The 22628-nt window shown below is 41.6% G+C and overlaps 2 protein-coding genes across 12 annotated transcripts in view; both read left to right on the top strand.

Annotated features, from left to right (window-relative positions):
• LOC141766681 (putative peptidyl-tRNA hydrolase 2) overlaps positions 1-8124 on the top strand; it is a 13355-nt gene extending 5231 nt beyond the window's left edge. The window contains exons 2-7 of the mRNA XM_074633757.1: positions 3129-3242; positions 4549-4620; positions 4732-4806; positions 5271-5368; positions 6792-6906; positions 7065-8124. Of these exons, the coding sequence (XP_074489858.1) occupies positions 3135-3242; positions 4549-4620; positions 4732-4806; positions 5271-5368; positions 6792-6906; positions 7065-7151 (555 nt within the window). The 5' untranslated portion in view covers positions 3129-3134 and the 3' untranslated portion in view covers positions 7152-8124. The remainder of the gene's footprint in view (positions 1-3128; positions 3243-4548; positions 4621-4731; positions 4807-5270; positions 5369-6791; positions 6907-7064) is intronic.
• A 4510-nt stretch (positions 8125-12634) lies between these two features.
• setd5 (SET domain containing 5) overlaps positions 12635-22628 on the top strand; it is a 191773-nt gene continuing 181779 nt past the window's right edge. For 6 of the 11 annotated variants that reach the window (XM_074628974.1, XM_074628890.1, XM_074628277.1 and 3 more), the window contains exon 1: positions 12636-13209. The gene's annotated coding sequence lies outside the window, so the exon portion shown is untranslated. Of the gene's footprint in view, positions 13210-13525; positions 13946-22628 lie in introns of those variants that run through there. The other 5 variants (XM_074629055.1, XM_074628810.1, XM_074628727.1 and 2 more) reach the window with 3 other exon arrangements.

Below are 22628 nucleotides of genomic sequence, written 5' to 3'. Positions count from 1 at the left end.
GGTATAATACAGGTATAATACAGCTATAATACAGCTATAATACAGGTATAATACAGGTATAATACAGCTATAATACAGCTATAATACAGGTATAATACAGGTATAATACAGGTATAATACAGGTATAATACAGGTATAATACAGCTATAATACAGCTATAATACAGGTATAATACAGCTATAATACAGGTATAATACAGCTATAATACAGGTATAATACAGCTATAATACAGGTATAATACAGCTATAATACAGCTATAATACAGCTATAATACAGGTATAATACAGGTATAATACAGGTATAATACAGCTATAATACAGGTATAATACAGCTATAATACAGGTATAATACAGGTATAATACAGCTATAATACAGGTATAATACAGCTATAATACAGGTATAATACAGGTATAATACAGCTATAATACAGCTATAATACAGGTATAATACAGGTATAATACAGGTATAATACAGGTATAATACAGCTATAATACAGCTATAATACAGGTATAATACAGGTATAATACAGCTATAATACAGGTATAATACAGGTATAATACAGGTATAATACAGCTATAATACAGGTATAATACAGCTATAATACAGGTATAATACAGGTATAATACAGCTATAATACAGGTATAATACAGCTATAATACAGGTATAATACAGCTATAATACAGGTATAATACAGGTATAATACAGGTATAATACAGCTATAATACAGCTATAATACAGCTATAATACAGCTATAATACAGGTATAATACAGCTATAATACAGGTATAATACAGGTATAATACAGGTATAATACAGCTATAATACAGGTATAATACAGCTATAATACAGGTATAATACAGGTATAATACAGCTATAATACAGGTATAATACAGGTATAATACAGGTATAATACAGCTATAATACAGCTATAATACAGCTATAATACAGGTATAATACAGGTATAATACAGCTATAATACAGGTATAATACAGGTATAATAAAGATATAATACAGGTATAATAAAGGTATAATAAAGATATAATACAGGTATAATACAGGTATAATACAGGTATAATACAGATATAATACAGGTATAATAAAGATATAATACAGGTATAATAAAGGTATAATAAAGATATAATACAGGTATAATACAGATATAATACAGCTATAATACAGGTATAATACAGCTATAATACAGGTATAATACAGCTATAATACAGATATAATACAGCTATAATACAGGTATAATACAGCTATAATACAGGTATAATAAAGATATAATACAGGTATAATAAAGGTATAATAGAGGTATAATAAATATATAATAAAGGTATAATAAAGGTATAATAAAGATATAATACAGGTATAATAAAGGTATAATAGAGGTATAATAAAGGTATAATAAATGTATAATAAAGGTATAATAAAGGTATAATAAAGATATAATACAGGTATAATAAAGATATAATACAGGTATAATAAAGGTATAATAAAGATATAATACAGGTATAATACAGATATAATACAGCTATAATACAGGTATAATACAGCTATAATACAGGTATAATACAGCTATAATACAGGTATAATAAAGATATAATACAGGTATAATACAGATATAATACAGCTATAATACAGGTATAATACAGCTATAATACAGGTATAATAAAGATATAATACAGGTATAATAAAGGTATAATAGCGGTATAATAAATATATAATAAAGGTATAATAAAGGTATAATAAAGATATAATACAGGTATAATAAAGGTATAATAGAGGTATAATAAAGGTATAATAAATGTATAATAAAGGTATAATAAAGGTATAATAAATATATAATAAAGGTATAATAAAGATATAATACAGGTATAATAAAGGTATAATAGAGGTATAATAAATGTATAATAAAGGTATAATAAAGGTATAATAAATGTATAATAAAGATATAAAAGGTATAATAAAGGTATAATAAAGATATAATAAAGGTATAATAAATATATAATAAAGGTATAATAAAGATATAATACAGGTATAATAAAGGTATAATAGAGGTATAATAAATGTATAATAAAGGTATAATAAAGGTATAATAAAGATATAATAAAGGTATAATAAATGTATAATAAAGATATAATAAAGGTATAATAAAGGTATAATAAAGATATAATAAAGGTATAATAAATGTATAATAAAGGTATAATAAAGGTATAATAAAGATATAATAAAGATATAATAAAGGTATAATAAATGTATAATAAAGATATAATAAAGGTATAATAAAGGTATAATAAAGATATAATAAAGATATAATAAAGGTATAATAAATGTATAATAAAGATATAATAAAGGTATAATAAAGGTATAATAAAGGTATAATAAAGGTATAATAAAGATATAATAAAGATATAATAAAGGTATAATAAATGTATAATAAAGGTATAATAAAGGTATAATAAAGATATAATAAAGATATAATAAAGGTATAATAAATGTATAATAAAGATATAATAAAGGTATAATAAAGATATAATAAAGATATAATACAGGTATAATAAAGGTATAATAAATATCGATAGTGGACCTGAGGTAGATTTGTCATTTTTAGTCTAAGATGGTCAAATCTGTTGATAATGAGTCTTTTTCACTGAAGACATGTTGACATGTCATATAGGAGGAGACGCACCAGCAGTGGATCTGTTGTGATGGAGTGTCTCAGTGATGGTGACAGGGTGCCGGGTGACAGGGTGCCGGGTGACCGGGTGACAGGGTGCCGAGTGACAGGGTGAACGGGTGACAGGGTGAACGGGTGACAGGGTGCCGGTGTTGTGTTGAGTTGTGTTCCCCTACCTACACCTGAACCTACACCTGAACCAACCCTTAACCCAGCTCTATCTACTGCTGCACTATTCAACGGGTGAACAGACTTCAACGTAACACCGGATGCAGCCACCGTACATTTCATTGTTTACTCCTGAGCTTTTCCTGCTGTGACAAGTCAAGATGTCTCCTGTGAGAAAGGCCCACGGTACCGTGTTAATGTCCTGTTGGTATCCTGTTTCCTGTGGGGGGTTTAGTGCCGAGCAGCAGAGCGTTCAGTGCTATTGTTGTTTTTCTTTATTCCAGTCCAGAATGGAGCCATCAGAGCAGTCAGGCCCAGACTCCGGCTCTCAGGATGTCAACCCTGTCTTTCTGCAGCAGCTCAGAGAGCTGGACATCCCAGAGGAGGCAGCCAAACAGGTGGGATGGTACACTCAGCGTTAAGGCCACATTTAACAATAATAATAATAATAATACATTTTATTTAGTGGCGCCTTTCTGGACACCCAAGGACATCTTTCAAGAATCAATTAAAACATAGACAGATAAAACAATATAAAAACAACAGGACATGACAGACATATTTGTACAGACACATATGATGGGTGCGAATGAGTACTAGAGAGAGTAGGCCAGTTTAAACAGGTGGGTTTTGATTAACATCAACATTCAGTGATAATTATCACAGTTATAATTATGGAAGGTTGCATTTTCCTGAAAGCTGTGGTACAGCTGACCTGATGGTAAATAATACTGAAGAATATAAACGTGGGTCCCTCATGTGTTTTTCCCCATGTGGCACCAACACTGTCTCTAATATCACTGTAGCTCCCTGGAAGGTAGCTACTCATTCATTGTGCTAGTTACACTTTCTATGAGTGACGATGGTACTTGTTTATTAGGTTGTGAATGACCTTATTGCTGACCTTCAGTGACGACGTTTACATGCACAAAATATTCAGTTTTTTGCTCTTAACCCGAGAAAGACAATATTCCTACTAAGCTGTTAACATGGCTAATGAAAATGAATATTCCACTAATATTCCCGTTTACATGCAGCCGTGCATACTCCCAAGTCTTTCATAATGTTTAACAGGAGGTTCAATTCAATTCAATTTATTTTTGTATAGCGTCAAATCACAACAGAAGTTATCTGGAGACTCTTTATATATAGAGCAGGTCTGAGACCGTACACCAGAGTTTAGAGACCCAACAAGACCCAACAAGACCCAACAGGATCCACCAAGCGCACTAGGTGTGTTTCTCCTTTTCTTTTGGGCAGCATCTCTGCAGACTGTTGGCTAGTTGGTTTGTGTTCAACGCACACAGAGCTGGCTGTAAACAGGCGAGAGGCCGTGTGGCGCAAACTGACGTAAAAACCCAACTGAGACGATTATTTTCATTGTTGATTTATCAGTCAATTCTTTTCTTGATTAATCGATTAGTTCTTTGGTCTATGAAATGTGGATCAATGTTTCCCAAAGCCCAAGACGACGTCCTCTAATGTCTCGTTTTGTCCACAACTCAAAGATATTCAGTTTACTGTCACAGAGGAAAGAAACCAGAAATATCTAAGAAGCTGCAATCAGAATTATTTACTTTTTTTCCTTAAAATATGACTCAAACCGGTTATCAGAATATTTGGCGATTGATTTAATATTTGACAACTAATTGATTAATGGTTGCAGCTCTAGCTGACATTTGTCCTTGTTTGTCATCTCTTCAGGCACTTCTTCACACTCGGAACGTGTCTGCCGAGGAGGCGGCAATGTACTACTTCAACAAGCTGGAGAATGAGGTGCCCATAAGCTAGCCTTAGTCCCCACAGGTACACCTTGGTACTTTAGACCTCGTGGAGTTTGTCCAAAGCCAAATCTCAGTGTCTGTCTTTGTCTGCTCTGATCCTCAGGAGGAGGGAGACGATGACCTCATGTTCAAGATGGTGTTTGTGGTGAACATGGACCTCGCCATGGGGGTTGGAAAGGTTAGTCCAGCGGTGCCAGTGTGGACTGTGTGTTCAAAGACACGATCCATCCTTAAGAAAGTGTCCTCATATTTAACAATGGCTCCACTGATGAAAGATAAAGGAAGGCCTTTTAGCCAAGCTAACTCTTATTTAATCTCTCCTATCTGGTTTCACAGTGACGTAAAGATGCTATTTCTGAAAGCCCGTCTTTAACTTGCATTAGTCTATTAGTCAATTCCATGTTCCTCCGATGATTAATACCAACCAGGTGCTCTGAGTGGGAGAAGTTTATGCTCATATCAGTTGCACTGAAGCAGTAATTGTAGTTATTTCATGCAAATCTTATTTTTAGGTTGAGTTGTTTATTCTAATAGAAAACGATGAAATGTTTTTTTATTTGAACGTGGTCAGAAACGGCACATTTTCAGTGCGGCTGACAGATTCCGGTGTAGGAGTGAACTGAGCGCTGTGTGTTTGTGCAGGTGGCGGCTCAGGTTGGTCACGCTGCTGTGGGTTTGTACCAGGCTCTACAGGAGAAGAACAGCTGGAGGGAGATGGCCTGGAAGTGGGACCACAGTGGGTAAGGCCTGCACAGTGTGATGGGAGAGAAGACATGCATCGGTTCTGTATCTTCAGTTTAAACAACCACTAACTTCGTGATGATCTCAGTTCATGGGCAAACTGGTTCACACTGAATATGTGCACATTTTGAGATTATGTAAATCTGTGTTAATTCACTTTTAGGGACAATATATTTAACAAGAAATAATTAAAGCAAAGCATAAGAGTTGCAAGGAAAATGATTAACAGTTATAGTCTTAAAAAGCCGTAACGATGCCATTACGTCAACTTTTACTCTCGTGCAGAGTTCTGTTGCACAGATATCTTTTACATTTCATATTTTCTTAAAAGACCATTCATCATTGTACAACATAGGGTTGCACAACCAGATGCAATTGTAGTCCCTTTGTGCTTCATAAGATAAACAGTAGTGCATTCCTGTCGTGCATTATTTGGATTTGCATCAGGAGGAATAAGCCAGTGTTAATTTTGGCAGCTATTTTAGATTTAGTCTTAAGACAAAAACGCTGATTAGTTTTAGTCACATTTTAGTTTTTTTATCCTTCATAGTTTTAGTCGACAACAACTCAAAGCGTTTTACTCACCGAAGTCATTCGATTTTAGTCAAAATGTTTTTTCTCACAATTTTGTCAGGTGTTATTTTATTTAATCTTAGTCCTGATTAGTCATCAGATTATATTGAACATTTCTGTCATTTTAGTCAGACTTATTTCACATCAAATGTCATCTTATCCTGATGAAAAACACGGTGAACGATTAAGAATGCAGCTTTGCTCCTGATGGCGCTCATTAATGATGCGGTTCAGTCGGACCCACCGTCCGTTATGAGAGACAATCAGCAACCCAACATGTAAAAGTATGCGTTACTCAACCACCCGAATCCGACCCGACCCGCAAAACACCAACTTTATGCTTTATAGTAGCACATTGTCAGGAGTTCAGTCGAGTGTTTCGTTGATGACATTGTTGACGACGGAGGTTTTATTTAGTTATATACTTCTTTTGTCAGCATTTGTAATACTTGGTGCGTTCAAATGGGGTCGTGTTCAGAGAATAGTCCGTATGAAATGTCCCTGTGAAAGTTTCTAAAAGCTCCGAGTTCACGAGTTCTGACGTGTTTGTTGATGTTGTCAGAAATGGCGGAGGCCATGGAAGTTAAAATGTTGATATTCCCAACGGCCTCATCTTCTTCCTCTGTCATTATGTCTTTGCATTTCCTGCATTATGTTACCTCCTTGCTAGCTCGCTAAACTGTTAGCCTCTGTGGCTTCTAGACGCCGACAGTAACGTTAATATTGCTGTTGCTTAGCAGCGAGTTTCTCACTCACGAGTTTCATTTGAAGGCACCAATTGTTGAATAATTAAGTCAATTTCTAATGAATATTATTGATGGGAAATCAATGTGCATGTTGTTGATACAGAGCCAAGAAGGTGGTGGTCCAGGGCACCAACGTGGCTCATCTACTGGAGCTGCAGGCCCTGGCCATGAGCCTCAGCCTGCCCACGTACCTGGTCCAGGATGCTGGACTCACCCAGGTGAGGAGAACACAGTTATCTTGTGTGTAAATGTCTTTTGGAGGCACCCATAGCTATTGTCTAAATATTGGTAGTAATATATTAAAATGGTTAAAACATGATTAGATGTCGTCGGTGCTGCCCAGTTCTTTGAAACTAACCCGTCTTGTGTTTGGCAGTTGGAGTCCGGGTCCCGCACCGTCCTGGCCATCATGGGCGAGGAGGAGATGGTGAACAACGTCACCGGGAGTCTGAAGCTGCTCTGAGGGGCTCAACCCCACTGTGGGGGGGAGGCATTGCTCTGCAGTGCCACAGTGCATCCAGCAGAGGGCAGCATTTCCCAGCGGCGGGGAGAGTCTTGGCATGCAAGCGTGTAACAACCTTTAAAAAAAGACCTAAAGAGCAAAGGAAAACAAGACATGTCCCAACACCAGAAAACAAACACCCTCAGCCATTTGTTTCCCTTTCATTCTTTGTCTGAGCCGCTTAGTCGGCCGTTAGGAGAGCAGGAGGGGGGGAGACCGGTTGTTCACAGAGGAGTGAGGAGAAGGCAGTTTAATTTTCTTTTTCTGGTGACCTTTCTCTTTTTCAAACAGGCCGCCTACTTAGAGTCTTAAGATTACTTCATCAGTTTACACACACGTCTAGTCTGTTGTCCAGTTTCTGATATGGCAAAGTAAAATCAAGTATTTCTGGTGGTTGACCAATATTGTAGTTATGCTTATTCAAGGGGCAGTGTACTGTAGGCTAATACATAATGTAATTATAATTATACCCATAGCAGATGTAGTATTCCCTCGTTGGATTCACTACTCCTGAGTGAAGGGTTATTAACTGATAATATTGTGAACACTAATTTTTGACGTTTAAATGTGTCTGTATGCAACTATTCTCCCAAAGATCCCTCTCCTTTAGAATCAATAACATTACTCATTATTGATAAATGGCTATATTTTGTATACATATGCCTGTTGGGGGCCATATACTGTATAATCTGTGGTGTGCCATCCTAAACAGTATGCACAGTTACTGGACTTTGTTATATTGTTTTGGTTTTTTTTCTTTGTGCAAAAGGAAGAAAATTATAATTTCTAGATTTATTGTTAGAATTTGAAGGGTGAGAAGTTGTGTGGAGCCAAAATGTGGTGTAGTGAAGGTCTGCTGGGCCTGACGGTATGCACTCTGACTGCCTGCGGAGGAGAGTTTACACTAATGAAGTTAATTTACAGCCTGACACAACGTGTGTGTACGACCGTTATTACGGACTTCTGGTGAACAGTCTCGCACACTAATAATCTTAATACACACAGAATGATGTGTGAGCTGTTGTGTGTCTCACTAACAAATATCTGTTGGCATGAGCTGCCACTCCCACGACTCTTAGCTTAATGTCAAAGATTTTATTTGTAACGGAAATCTTTAAAAATAAAAAAGGCAGCGGCATGCATGCAATATGAAATGTACATTTTGAAGAATCCCAAAGTTCTGTCAATTTTAGTAACATGTCCACACTTTGATACCTCCTATGTTCTATACAGTCATTTGTGTGAGTGCTTCAAGACTATGGAGACCATTAAAATGCCTCCAGATTACAAGCATGTGGGAATGAATGGTGTTTCATTTGTTAGCTCACAGAACAAACAGGATGTTAATGAGAGATGAGCTGAGGCTGAGGCTGAGGCTGAGGCTGGAGCTGAGGCTGAGGCTGGAGCTGAGGCTGGAGCTGAGGCTGGAGCTGAGGCTGGAGCTGAGGCTGAGGCTGGAGCTGAGGCTGGAGCTGAGGCTGGAGCTGAGGCTGGAGCTGAGGCTGAGGCTGGAGCTGAGGCTGGAGCTGAGGCTGGAGCTGGAGCTGAGGCTGGAGCTGAGGCTGGAGCTGAGGCTGAGGCTGGAGCTGAGGCTGGAGCTGAGGCTGAGGCTGGAGCTGAGGCTGAGGCTGGAGCTGAGGCTGAGGCTGGAGCTGAGGCTGAGGCTGCGGCTGGAGCTGAGGCTGAGGCAGCATGGTGGGGGGTGAGCTCAGACATGTTGCAGTGCCTGGTCTGGACCTGACAGATGTGACACTGATGTTTTCACCACAGCAACAGTATTGAGAAACATGGCCACGGCCTACCAGGAGAGTCCACCAGGAGAGTCCACCAGGAGAGTCCACCATCAGAGTCCAACATGAGAGTCCACCATCAGAGTCCACCATCAGAGTCCACCATCAGAGTCCACCATCAGAGTCCACCATCAGAGTCCACCAGGAGAGTCCACCATCAGAGTCCAACATCAGAGTCCACCATGAGAGTCCACCAGGAGAGTCCACCATCAGAGTCCAACATCAGAGTCCACCATGAGAGTCCACCAGGAGAGTCCACCATCAGAGTCCAACATCAGAGTCCACCATCAGAGTCCAACATCAGAGTCCAACATGAGAGTCCACCATCAGAATCCACCATCAGAGTCCACCATGAGAGTCCACCATGAGAGTCCACCAGGAGAGTCCACCATCAGAGTCCAACATCAGAGTCCACCATCAGAGTCCAACATCAGAGTCCAACATGAGAGTCCACCATCAGAGTCCACCATCAGAATCCACCATCAGAGTCCACCATGAGAGTCCACCAGGAGAGTCCAACATCAGAGTCCACCATCAGAGTCCAACATCAGAGTCCAACATGAGAGTCCACCATCAGAGTCCACCATCAGAGTCCACCATGAGAGTCCACCATCAGAGTCCACCATCAGAGTCCACCATGAGAGTCCACCAGGAGAGTCCACCATCAGAGTCCACCATCAGAGTCCACCATGAGAGTCCACCAGGAGAGTCCACCATCAGAGTCCAACATCAGAGTCCACCATGAGAGTCCACCATCAGAGTCCACCATCAGAGTCTACCATGAGAGTCCACCATGAGAGTCTACCATGAGAGTCTACCATGAGAGTCCACCATCAGAGTCTACCATCAGAGTCCACCATCAGAGTCCACCATGAGAGTCCACCATGAGAGTCCAACATGAGAGTCTACCATCAGAGTCCACCATCAGAGTCCACCATCAGAGTCCACCATCAGAGTCCGGCTGGGAACCGAGAAAACCGACCTTCAGTTATTAAGCATTAATTATTGTGGTGGTTCTAAAGGGAGGCGGATACTTCACATTATTGTTATTAGAACTCATAAAACACATGTTTGTATATACTGGTGAAATTAAAGTAAGGTGAAGCACGTCCCGTATTTATTATTTAAAGTTACAGCCTACTTAGTGCAACAACATGGAGCCGGTAGGGTTATAACACCCGCATCACTGCTGTGTTCAGCCTGTTCACCTCATGTGTTTCTATACGCTGCTGGATCAATCAGAACAGCGTGTGCTGGTTCTGATCTATGAAGCTCAGAGTCTTAAATCAGTGACATGAAGGAATGATGGAAGCATGTTATTATTCTGATGTCTGATCTGGTCTTTTTTTAAATTTCTTTTATTATTATTTCAAAACGCCAGTATACACAGTTACAGCAGAAAACATTAAAAACATTTACATACAAAAGAAGCATAGCAAAAACATAAACAAAGAGCTGTGACAAACAGAAAGGGTCAACAGAAATGAAACAAAACCAACATAAAATAAAAAAAACTAAAAAAGTAAATAATAAAAAAGTGAGAGTATGATAATAAGTTCACTTAAAAACATTAAAGATATTTCATACATTCATTGTTTTCATTGCTTTTTTGTTTTGTGAGGCAGAAATTGTTGACAGATATAATTCCATTTCTTTCATAGATACAAAGAAATTAGTCTTTGTTGGGTAAATTTACACTTGTGAAAGTGGAACTTCAAGAGAATTAAAATATAATTAATAAATGTCTGATCTGGTCGCTCGTCACACCAAAGCAACAAATGACGTCAGCATTTATCACCGCAGCCAATCACAGTCGTCCCTCTGAGTCACGTGACAGGACAGGAAACCATCGCGTCATTTATGACTATTTGTTTATAAATGTTCTTTTACTTTATATCTGTTGAGAATAACGTTTCCGTTTTGTTTTATAATCCAGTGTGATGCGGATAAACCAGTAAAATAACTAGAAACTAGAGCTGCGTCTCTATTCTTCTTTTTGTAAATACTAAACCATCACAGCGAAAGTTCTGTTCGGCCGTTCCTCAAATATACAGATCCCAGGAATAGTTTTATTGACCAGCTGCTGGTGGAGGTATAGTGTCGGGTCAAACCATTGAGGGTTAAAGGGGGGATCAGTGGGAATGAACTAACAGCAGTAGGAGGGACCAGTAATAAGTAGACGCAACCCGGGAGCACCCACTGGTCAATGTCCCCGTCCAACCGGGTCCAACCCCTCACCAGACGCTACCGGAGCGACACCACTGATCTGACGGGCCGGTAGGTGGAGCTCTGACCCCCCCATGGAGCTGACCCAGTGGGCTGACCCAGCCTCTGCTGCCCCTGGAACTGCGCCCCAGAGACCCCGTGCAGCTACCGCTATGTAATGAGCTCCTTCCTCGTTAAATAGATGAATATAACCCTCAAGTGAACAGCATTAATCCCACTAACGAATTCAAATCAATTCCATGGCATTTGACTTTAATAAACGAGCGTTTCAGGTCCAGATGCTGTGCTGGGTGTCAGATTCTCCCCGGTATCAGCCTCTCCCTCTCCCGCTCTCCTCCTCCCGCCACACACACACAGCTCTTAATGGAGCTGAATGTCTCGCTCTCCTCCTCACAGCAGAGCCCGCCCCCTCATGACGTAGTTAAAACCCAACGCTGTGATTTAACCAAAGACGTGCACGTATAGCTCACAAGCTCTAGTGTGTGGCTGTGACTTTATGACTTTAGTGAAATCAAAATCCCAAACAAAACAATTAGAAATATGTTTAATCACATCTCATACCCTATAGTATCTTACAGAAACTCAATTTTACAAATCTATTAGAAAGAAACTATTCACATGTTACCAACTAGATATCTAAAATCCCCCATAACTCCCAAGGCAAAATAAATACATTTTAAAATATTAAACGGAGTGTATCACCATCCATCCAGTGATTATTGGCGACAACGATTTGGAATTGAAACCAATAACTGTGTATTTTGTGATGATACTGAAACTACTGATCATTTATCTTGTCATTGTATGTATTCTGGAGCTTTATGGCTTCAGATATACATGACTGGCTTTTCACTAAAGTTTCTCATCTGAGAAACTTCTCTCAAAAGGACATTGTTTATGGTGTTTATGGTGTTTATGGTGTTTATGGACTTGTCATGGACAATAACAAAGATGACTTTCTGGTGAATAACATTCTCATTCTTGGAAAATTTCATTTGTACAAATTCAAGTATATGAAAGTGAAACCTGTAAGTTTAACGTGTTTCATTCTGAGTTTATTTCTTACATAAAAGCCCTTAAAGTCATGAAAAACAAAAATGCATTGAAACTTCTTAGCATAACAGAAGAATATGAATTACAGGTACAGCCCTACAGCCCCTAATTTAATTTATTATTATTATTTTCATGTATAATTTTACATATTTTATTTGTTTTTGTTCTGTATGCACCTTGTCCTTTTACTCGAATGCAATGATCTATGAGCCATGTTGTTTGTAAATTTGAATTTGTTTAATAAAATAAAAAAAATAAAAAAGCGTGCACGTATAGCTCGTGTGTCACATGATTGACAGATCGCTGTCCAATCAGCGGCGAGGGGGCGGGACATCGCAGTAAAGGGCCGCCCAAGGAGAGAGCCCCTGCACTGTCGCCGGGGAAACCCCGCAGCGTGGTTGTGTGTCAGTTTGGCTGAGCCCCGCGGTGGCTGCCGGTGAGGAGACAGGAGACAGGAGACAGGAGATAGGAGCTAGGAGCTAGGAGATAGGAGCTAGGAGATAGGAGACAGGAGGGGGATGGGCGGCTCTCTGGTGTGAAGCAGCCGACACAGAACCAGAACCAGAGCGGCTCTCTCTCTCTCTGGTGTAAAGGAACCAGAACCAGAACCAGAACCCTGTACACCACACACACACAGCAGTATAAACACACACACATGGATGTACCCGCCGTGCCGTGGATGTATAGCAGCCGGTGAATGGAGGCAGAGCACCGGGACTGGACCGGGTTTCACTGTCCGCCTCTGCCTGGGAGAGCCTGAGGAGTTTGTTTCCTTCCCCGGGAGAGGGAGCTCCCTCTGCGGGCAGAGGATTCAGGAGAGTCCGAGGCTTCTGTCCGGGCCTGCTGGTCTGGTGGTTTGATGTGGGGATCCTGTGAGGACCCGCTGCTCACCCTCCACATCCTTTAACCTCCTTTAAACTCGGTTATTCACGTTAGGAATGCCTCTTTAGGTGAGTACCTGTGTTAATAACATCTATTCATGTCAGGAACTGTTAACATTAATGTAACTAACACGTTATTATCATGTTTCACTCAACCAAACACACAGACACCAAGCTAACGGTGCTAACTGCTTAGCCTCCAGTCATCAGAACCAGTTGACTCTGTGTCCACTTTAAGAGTCAAAGAGTCTTTACTGGCTGCTTATAACCCTGCTGGGTATAACCCTGCTGCTAGCTGTGTCTGGACTGATCTTCCAGGACGTTTTGATCATCTCCTCGTGTTGTTTTCGTGTTTGTTATTCTGGTAATCCAGCTCATCACTGGTTGTATAAAAGCTCAACATTACCTCACCAACATGTCCTCAAAGCTCCAACACCAAGTTCTCCAGAGTCTGACTCGTTGATCTCAGTTTAAATCAGTTTTCTCTACCAGGATTAAAGCAGTCTCACGCCACTATAACGCCATTAGGTGTATTCTGTTCCGTCCTGAGCTCTTGAAGCACATTAGTGTAGTTTTCATGTATAAATACCAACATGTTGGTTTGTTGAGATAGTTTGGATGATGTGTTTCCGCAGAGGCTCAACATCCCCCCTCATGCTCAGTCACAACAACCCAGCAGCTCGTTACAGACTCTGTATTCACTATAGCCACGTCTGGTTCACAGTTATCTGGTTGATTTGAGAGTAGAATAAGGTGAAACTCTGCATCCAGCTGAAGGAAGTAGAGAACCAGACCTCGGTAAAAGGTAATATACTAACTTGTTCTGTTAGAACCTAAACATTGTGTTCTGGTGTTGTTCTTTTAACAGCAACGTGTTAAATGTTGTTCTGGGAACTCAAAACTGTCGAATTATTTTGAAGTTATCAACGACACAAGTTGTAATTTGATGATTTGTATGTGCGACTCCTGCTAGCTGCTCAGCCAGCTGCTGTGATGGTGAGCAGAGCAGCTACAGCAACACATGCTACACCAGCCTACAAGCTAACTCTCTGGATGCTTTCTACTGCATTCTGTCCTTATTGTGAACCAGTGCTTTAACAGCAGCTCTGTGAGCCTGTAGCTGTGTGCACAGGAGGAGATGAGCTCATATTGGAGAGGGTTTCTGGACTAGTTTGAGTATAAATATGGTGTGTGCATCATGGCTGGCTACATCATGTTAATGCATTATGTCTCTGGCAACATTCCTAACTTCACTCAGGCGTGTGAATCCAGCTCCGTGGTGATTTCTCTGTTATTTCCCCCCTGTGTGTGTGCGTGCGTGTGCGTGTGTGTGGTGACTTGCTCTTCTTCACCTCCCCCACCTCCCAACCCCCAGCCTCGGTCCTCGGTGGCGGTTTACAGAAATGAGTGGTATTTTAGAAGAGGAGCTCTTGTTTCCTTTTTTAGCCTCCATTTTTTATTTCAACGTGTGACTGAGTGGCTGGAAGCATCGTTGAGTCGGAATGCAGCAATCACAAGTTTAGACTAAGTTAGACGGCCTGTAGCTGCTGTGTTTCTGATCATTTGGATCATTTCTGTGATTGTGAGAGAGAGTTATTTTCATCTTCATCTCTACTGGGTTGATTTCAGAGAATCCAGACTTCCTATGTCATGTTCACTGTGTAGAAGGCAGTGAAACGCACAGAGAGCTGTGTTGACAGGTGATACAGAGAGATCAGCGCCTTTCCCCGCGTGTATCTGTGTTCTGTGGGGTTTTATGGTTTTATGTTTATTAGGACCCCGCGTTTTCCAGCACTAATGGCTGCCCTGCCCGCCGCCTGAGTAGCTGAGCTCCAGTCGGCTGCACCACGTAGCCTCCTCGCATTGTGCTGCAGCCGGAGTCCGGAGCTGTGGACACAGCAAACACACACAGAGACACAGAGAGAGAGAGGAGGACGATATTTAGCTTTTTAGGCCAATTAATGTGTCACCGGATGTGTGACTACCTCCCTGCAGTGGTATTTGTGTCTGACCTGTCATAACTTCAGCTGCTCTTATGTCATTTTAAACATATTACTCTTGCTGCAAGATTATGGCCAAAATGCTAATCACGATTATTTCTTTATCAATATTGAGATCAGGATTATTCATAGATTTTTAACGACAACATATTTTTATTGCACTTTGACATTAAAATAAAGAAGAGTTCTGCTTTCACTTCCATCCTGCTAATGTACAAACTAGGCCTGCACAATGTTGGGAAAAACTGACATTGCAATATTTTTTTCTACTATATATATATATATTATATATATATATTATATATATAATATATATATATAATATATATATATAGATATAATATATATATATATATATGTATTATATCTATATATAATATATATATATATATATATATATTGCAATATGAAAAAATACAGGAATCTACATTTTAAAGTTAAATGCTTCAATCTGGTGCACTTCAAGAGCAAAATTAGCAACAATAATAGCTAGATAAACAATTGTATGCTCTTAATTTGATCATAAACACATTGGTTGTATAGAAAGTGAAGCCAAAACATCTCAATCAGCTGTTTAGTTTAGGAGGCGCTTGATTTGATATGCTGCAGCGTTTTCTATGAGCAGAACGCACATTTTTAAACGCCAATATCGCAGGTGATCATGTTCATTTAATTGTGGGAAGCCAAAATTGTGATCGCGATTTAATATTTGATTAATTGTGCGGCCCTAGTTTCTACTATGTCAAAAAATATTTTATGGAATTGTATTGAATGCTTTGATATCAGTTTTACCTCAGGTTTATTTCTCCAAGTAAAAACATACATGGAATTTGACTCCGGTTTTATGCGGTTGATTATGTACAGTATGTACATGTGAAGATGTCTATATACAGTATGTACAGTGAGTAGGATTTATATTTACAGTGATATATATTACAATATGTACATAAAGTGACAGATAATATGTGCATATTACAAAAAATTTGCATTAAAGACTGTAAATTATAATGTAAAAATATGCATTAAATACGGTAAGAGTTATAATCTATAACGGCAGCAGTGGATATTATAAATCTGGTGTCAGGGTGAATCAGTCATATTTGGTCTTGGTCGCTCACTAAAAGTACTGCACTCACTAATCGGGTACAATCTAATTAAACCTGGTAAAAAATCTACCTAATAACCTGATTTGCTATGGGTTCATGTAACCGTGTGTTTTTCTGAGCCGTGTGTGTCGACCTTGCTTCATGAGTACAAAGATTACACCTGTGCCCTGCTGGGGCTTTTTCAGCCAGCACCAAGTGTTCGGATTGATCCGGATGCTTGTTGGAAGCCAGATTGAAGCGCGCTGAGCCTTGTTTTCATTGGTTGCGACTGACATTCTCTGAATATGTTTCACATCTTTTAATAGACTGTGTGGGCTGCAGCTTGCAAACCTGGCCTCTCACAACCATTGGAAACATGAACCCCCCCCCACCAGCACTCCCCCTGACCCTGGCCTGCCTTCTTAACTCAACGTGCCACCCTGGGAAAGCTAAGAATGAACTGTTTGGCTGCTTGTTGCTGCTCTGCCTTGAACTGACCCGCCATGTTGGTGTTCCAGGCAGCTTCAGATTATGTGTTGGAGTGAATGCATGTGTTGGTGGTGTTGCGTTACAACAATTTGCGAAAGAGGGCTGCCTTTCGAGAGTAGCACTGCGCTAGATCTGTCTGCAGGATGGACCCTTCTTTCCCAATATGGGCCTCTGAAACGTTGGGGATCTGAGGAATGTGCAGACATGCGAGGTTAGCCTGGCCCAGTTTGTTGTTTACCAAGGAAATAAAGTCTCTCATTCACACTCACAGAAATGTGACTGTTAGGCGACGTGCCCTTGAAAACATAATTTGTGAGCGCTGTGTTGTGATGAGTCTGGATCATACGCCGTACTGAATCTAGACCCTGGTTTGTGTGTGTGTGAAGCAGGATGTTGGCCTGTTTCCAGAAGAAGAAGACAGGATTCTGTCTCGCTGCAGACGGTTGGAGAAGAGGGAGTAGGGGGTGTTGCTGCGAGGAATAGGAATAGGAGGGGGGGACCCTGTCCCTTTAGCTTTCCATTTGCATGCTGATGACACTGTATCATTACATGGAGGGCAGGTGTAGCTTTTGATATGTTAATAAGGTTTCGTGTGTGTTGTGCCTATGTGACCAAGTCAACCGAGCCAGTGTTGTGGATCTACATCTCTATGGAAGCAGAAAATCCATCGTATGCATTTTGTCTCTGAATTATAGCTATGTTTTATTAGCATGTAGCAACTGAAGCTGTTTAAAAATCTAGTCACACCTATATATTAAAATTTTCTTAGTCTATTTTTTTTTTAATTGATATCATGTAGATTGTTTTCCTGTGAGATACTTTCCTTTTAAATTTCAGGGACAGATACAGCAGCGGTCCGTCTACCGTCCGTCTCTGTATCGTCCCCTCTGCTGTGCTGCAGCTGCTGTGCGTTGTGTGGCTCGCCGTCTTGCACAACGGGGTTAAAAACAAGTCGCTCTGACGCCTGCCTCGGCGGTGCGTTCCTATTGGTGCAGGAGCTCTGGAGCTGCTCCAATGGGGCGCAGCATTTCCTCTGCGTTGGGGGAGCGGTGTTGCAGAGGGCTGTGCTGGTTAATTCTGTTTCGTGCCGAGAAGCAATGCTTCTTGGGAGAATAATGGAGGAGGAGGAGGCTAGGGGAAAAAAACAAGGCCGAAAGGGGGGTGAGGCAGGCAATCTACGTAATCATCTCTCTCTCTCTGTCCCTCCCTCCCTCCCTCTCTCTCTCTCCTGTTCTTGTTTTATTGCGCCCTTATGTTTTGTCCTTCATTTCCTTTTCTTTCTCTCTCTCACTGTCACGCTGCCTGTCTTGCTTTCTTGTGATACTTCTTGTGAGTGTGTAGCAGGAAAAAATCTCACCAATATTCAGAGTTATCTGTCCACCTTTTACAACTGCAGGCAGACATTTTAGGTTTAACCTCCTCCTCCTCCTCTTCTTTCCTTTCCCCTGGTCCTGTGTGTCTCTTTCTTTCATGAACCCCAACAAAGGAGACACAGATAATGGTTGATTTGAAACATCAAATACTTTGTGTGAGGTGAAACCAAGATTGCAAAATCTACAAGCACATTTTCCAAGTGTGTTTGCTCAGAGGGTGTTGTCAGGCAGAGAGAGAGAGAGCGAGAGAGAGTGAGCAAATAAGGAGCAGGGCAGAAGAAAAACAACCAAGAGAGCGTTTGCACCAAAGTCAAGCCACTCGACACCGACCCGCTCTCAGCTGCCCTGTTTTGTAATGCGCAGCAGCAGCAGAGCTAAAAACAAAAGAGGAAACGAATGGCTGGGGCCTGGTTTTTCCAGTTCACAAGGGCCTCGCTCTGTCACCTTGAGCAAATGGTTCCTGTTGGGAAGAGTGAGGTGGGAGTGTTTGTTTTTGGTAAACAGCCCCCCCTCTCCCCTACACACACAAACACACTTTTCCTCAGGACATTTGTTGTATTCATGTTGAACAGTCAGTCAGTTTGGGACAGTTAAAGCCCTGCAGCAGTTCAAAATGGCTGTCAATCCTCTGTGATTGTACTCCGTGTGACACCTTGCAGTCTCACATTGGCCGGTCTCACATATGTGTTGTTTGCGAGGTGGAGCCAGGGCAAGCCCTCGTGTCGCTCTGGATAAGACTGTCGGCCAAAAGAGGAAATGGAAATGTCATGTAAATGTGTTTGTCATGCAGTGAGATCACGTGTGAGAGTCGGAGGGTGTCTCTGGTTTATGTTGTACCAGAGCAGGAGCTTATCTAACATCGAGATGGCTGTTTGGGACTTCATGCCTCTGCTAGAATACTACCTGGAAAACACCCCCCCCCCCACATTTAGGAGTAGACATGGCTTACAGGGAATACTGCCACCGTGAAGACCGAGTGTCCTTCTCTATAAAGATCTTTAAATATGTTAATCTCAGATGAGCAACAGTGAAGATTTTGGTTTAGATTTTGACTTTAGTACCTCTGTTGTTTATTCTCTGCTGTCATTGTTCGGTATTTATGTTCAGGTTTTAGCAGCCTGCTTTCAGCTGGACTTCAGAGTGAGAAGGGAAACAGATCAGAGAGAGGTAGTGGAGCAGGCAGCCTTTCTGTTTTCCTCCTCTAGGTTACTGAGCCTCAGACGGACAGTGGTTGGCTTGTTTGCCCTGAAACAGATGATTGATTTTGTGTCACGCTGGCCCTGCTGTCGGCTGCTCTCTCGCTCCCCCACCCCTCTTATAGCACCTACTTGGCCTTTGTTCTCCATTGTGTGTCTCTCATCCCCGGCCTGGTCCCGGTCCATTCAGGCAGCTGGACATTGCTGCGTTAATGGCGGGCCACGCCGCGCTCCCAGGACGCTCGGCCACTCAGCACGACAACAGCCACATCGCTGCTGGAGATGAAGCATTCTCCAGCGTCGATATATATCTCAGCCACTGGCCCTCTGAAATATCATTTCTTATTTGGTGCCAGATGTTTGCATAATTTCTTCATGTCATTCGTTTACCCCCACATCTCCGGCCTGTACAGACTAAGCTCTGTGGTTTATATTTTTGTGCTGTTGGCTGCTGTAATTGTGGTACAGGCCTGTGATTGCGTTGCATCACATCACATAATAGTTTTATTTAGCCCGGTTCAGGGAGTTTCGTAAAGACGGCTTAGATAAGGTGGTGATTGAAGCACTGTTGTAATAGCACGCTGTGTTTTGGCTGTGTGGGTGCTTGCGCATCATTTTTTCTCTCCGTGGTTGGCTCAAACTGTTATGTCACCATGACAATGGAAGCCATTGTGAATCATAAGAATGTACAAATTAACAATATAGATTCAAGGTTAGTTTATTGTCGTAGTACAACACAGGGTTGCACAAAGACATGCACTTGTAGTCCCTTTATGCTACACAAGAAAAAACAAAAAAACAAAAGCAGTAGGGCCGCTCTAGAGATGTTTCGATACCATTTTTTCCTTCCCGATCCGATACCAACGTAATAAAAACAAATGTATCATTATAATAATAATAATAATTATAATTATTATTATTATTATTATTATTATTAAACTGCGGTTTACTCCACTACCACACTTTCCACGCTCTGTCTACCGTTACCGTCTCCACCAGCACCACACTGGTGTTGTTAACTATCATCATATGACAAACTACCTGCTGTCAGTTCTTCTTCTCTGCTCTAAAACAGTAGTTGTCAGTGGAAGCCATGATACCTCCAGGGCGACAGCACAGTGAAGACTACTGTTTTAGAGCAGTGAAGAAGAATTGATTTAGGGTTAAACAAGTTGATTTCTTTCTGGGTTAATAAATGATGGTATCAGATTGTTGCATAGACTGGCGTACTCGCTGATACCAGATCCCGAATTTCGGGCAGTATCGGACGTGTTTCTGATACTGGTATCGGTATCAGAACAACCCTAGGCTGCTCGACTAATCGGCCATTTGGTCTTAGTCAACTAAGATTTCATTAGTCGATTAGTTGTTTTTTAATATTTTTTTCTTTCTGAATCTCTTATTTCCAAGAAATGTCTGAGCACCTCTCAGAAATGTCTGAGCACCTCTCTGGTAAACACCAGATCTAAAGTGGTGCTTTTGTGTGATTCTTTGTGGAGAAACTCACGTTTTACAGATCTGTCCATTAAATCAACTAATCGATTAGTCGATAAAAGCGTATGAGTGTTAGTCGAAGAATGTTTGTGATAGTGATTTAGTGCATTTTGTAAATTAGCACCAGGAGGAATGTAAACAGCAGCAGCAAAATCACTGGTGACTTCTCTGGACAGATAATATATCCGGCATCTGAACATTAAAAATTCTACATCTGGATTAACATTGTCCATCAACTTTGACTACATTTGAGCACCAAGCATCACTGATGCTGTCTCGGGTCTCCTGTTGTTGGGTCGTAGTGGAACCGTCCTAGGTCTTGCATTTAATCCAGTCCCCGTGCTTCCTTCTCCCATGTTGATGAGTGTATATCCGTCATAGGCCATACGTGCTCCAGTAACAGAGGTGAAAATACAAAGGTTCATGCAACTGACCTTTACGTATCCGTTATGTTTTTTCTTGCGGTTTGCATTTAAGTGAAACTATCGAAAATGTTCTTATTGGTATTGATGGAGTGTCTATTGCAGTACATATCGCTATTGTTTTATCACTCAGGCCTACAGCAAATTAAAATAGTTCATTAATGTGCTCTGTCCCTATCAAACAAATTAAATAAAACAAACGTGTAGCATAGTGTATGGGAGCTGCCGTCACCATAGATATTTAATGAAATTAATAAAAAGTTGTGCTAAAGGGTTACACACTACAATCTTGTTATCCAGCTGTATGTTTTCCATTTGGGACATATGAAGCAGTTAGGGATGCACCGATACCAGTATCGGGTATCGGGTCCGATACTGTGCTCATATACTCGTACTCGCAAAACGGCTCCGATACAACGGCACCGATACCACTTTACGGCAGCGTGACGTTAACCTCTCGTCAACATCTTTCGGGTCCTATCGCACGCGCTCACGCTCCACCTCCCCGACGGTGCGGGCGAGACGGGCCGGTGGTGCGCCCGACCCCGCGGGGCCGGGATCCCACCTCAGCCAGCGTGCGCCGGCCGTTACTTTCATTGCGCCACGGTGTTTTGCTTGCACCCTCTGACTCGTGCATGCGTTAGACTCCTTGGTCCGTGTTTCAAGACGGGTCGGGTGGGTTGCAGACATCGCCGTAGACCTCTGGCGCCTTTTACGTGGGCCGAGCCCTGCCCTGCCCTGCCCTGCCCTGCCCTGGGGGCACGACGCGGTCGGGGCGCACTGAGGACAGTCCGCCTCGGTGTCAATTTGTCCACGGCCCCGGGAAGCACCTCCGCCCCGAGCCTTTCCAAGCCGCCCTAGAGCCGGTCGCGGCGCACCGCCTCGTATGCGGGACTCCCCAGCCTGCCGTGTGTCACTCACACCCTCCAGCTGGCTGTTAACGAGGGTCTTTTGGCACAGAGAAGTACTCGTATCGGTACTCGGTATCGGCGAGTACCCAAATGTAAGTACTTGTACTCGGTCTGAAAAAAGTGGTATCGGTGCATCCCTAGAAGCAGTGAGTGAGTATGAAATCAATGCTGGAGTCTCTGACATCATGTCTTTGTGTGTGTGTGTGTGTGTGTGTGCGCGTTTGGTTTTTAGCTCTTTGTGAAATTATAAATGTGTTTGGGTGAGTGTGAAATAAGATCCACAATGAGCCATGCTTTCTTCCTGGCCACATATCCAGTTTGTCTTAAAGGCAGGCTCTATTGATTTGCCCGTTTTTCATCTTCAATTTCCTCCCGCTGCAGCTCAGAGAGTGCAGCTCGACCTGCGCAGTGCCGGGGAACGGCAGATATATTCATATCCTTCCTACAGCTAGCATGTGTGCGGGGGCAGACTGAGGGGGCTGGTGTAATCTCACTGGACTGGATGTGTTGTGGAGGTT

Source organism: Sebastes fasciatus, chromosome 1 (assembly GCF_043250625.1).
Source record: "Sebastes fasciatus isolate fSebFas1 chromosome 1, fSebFas1.pri, whole genome shotgun sequence".
Lineage (NCBI taxonomy): Eukaryota > Metazoa > Chordata > Actinopteri > Perciformes > Sebastidae > Sebastes > Sebastes fasciatus.
Note: the sequence above shows the minus strand (reverse complement) of the source record. Positions and strands in the feature narration are given on the sequence as shown.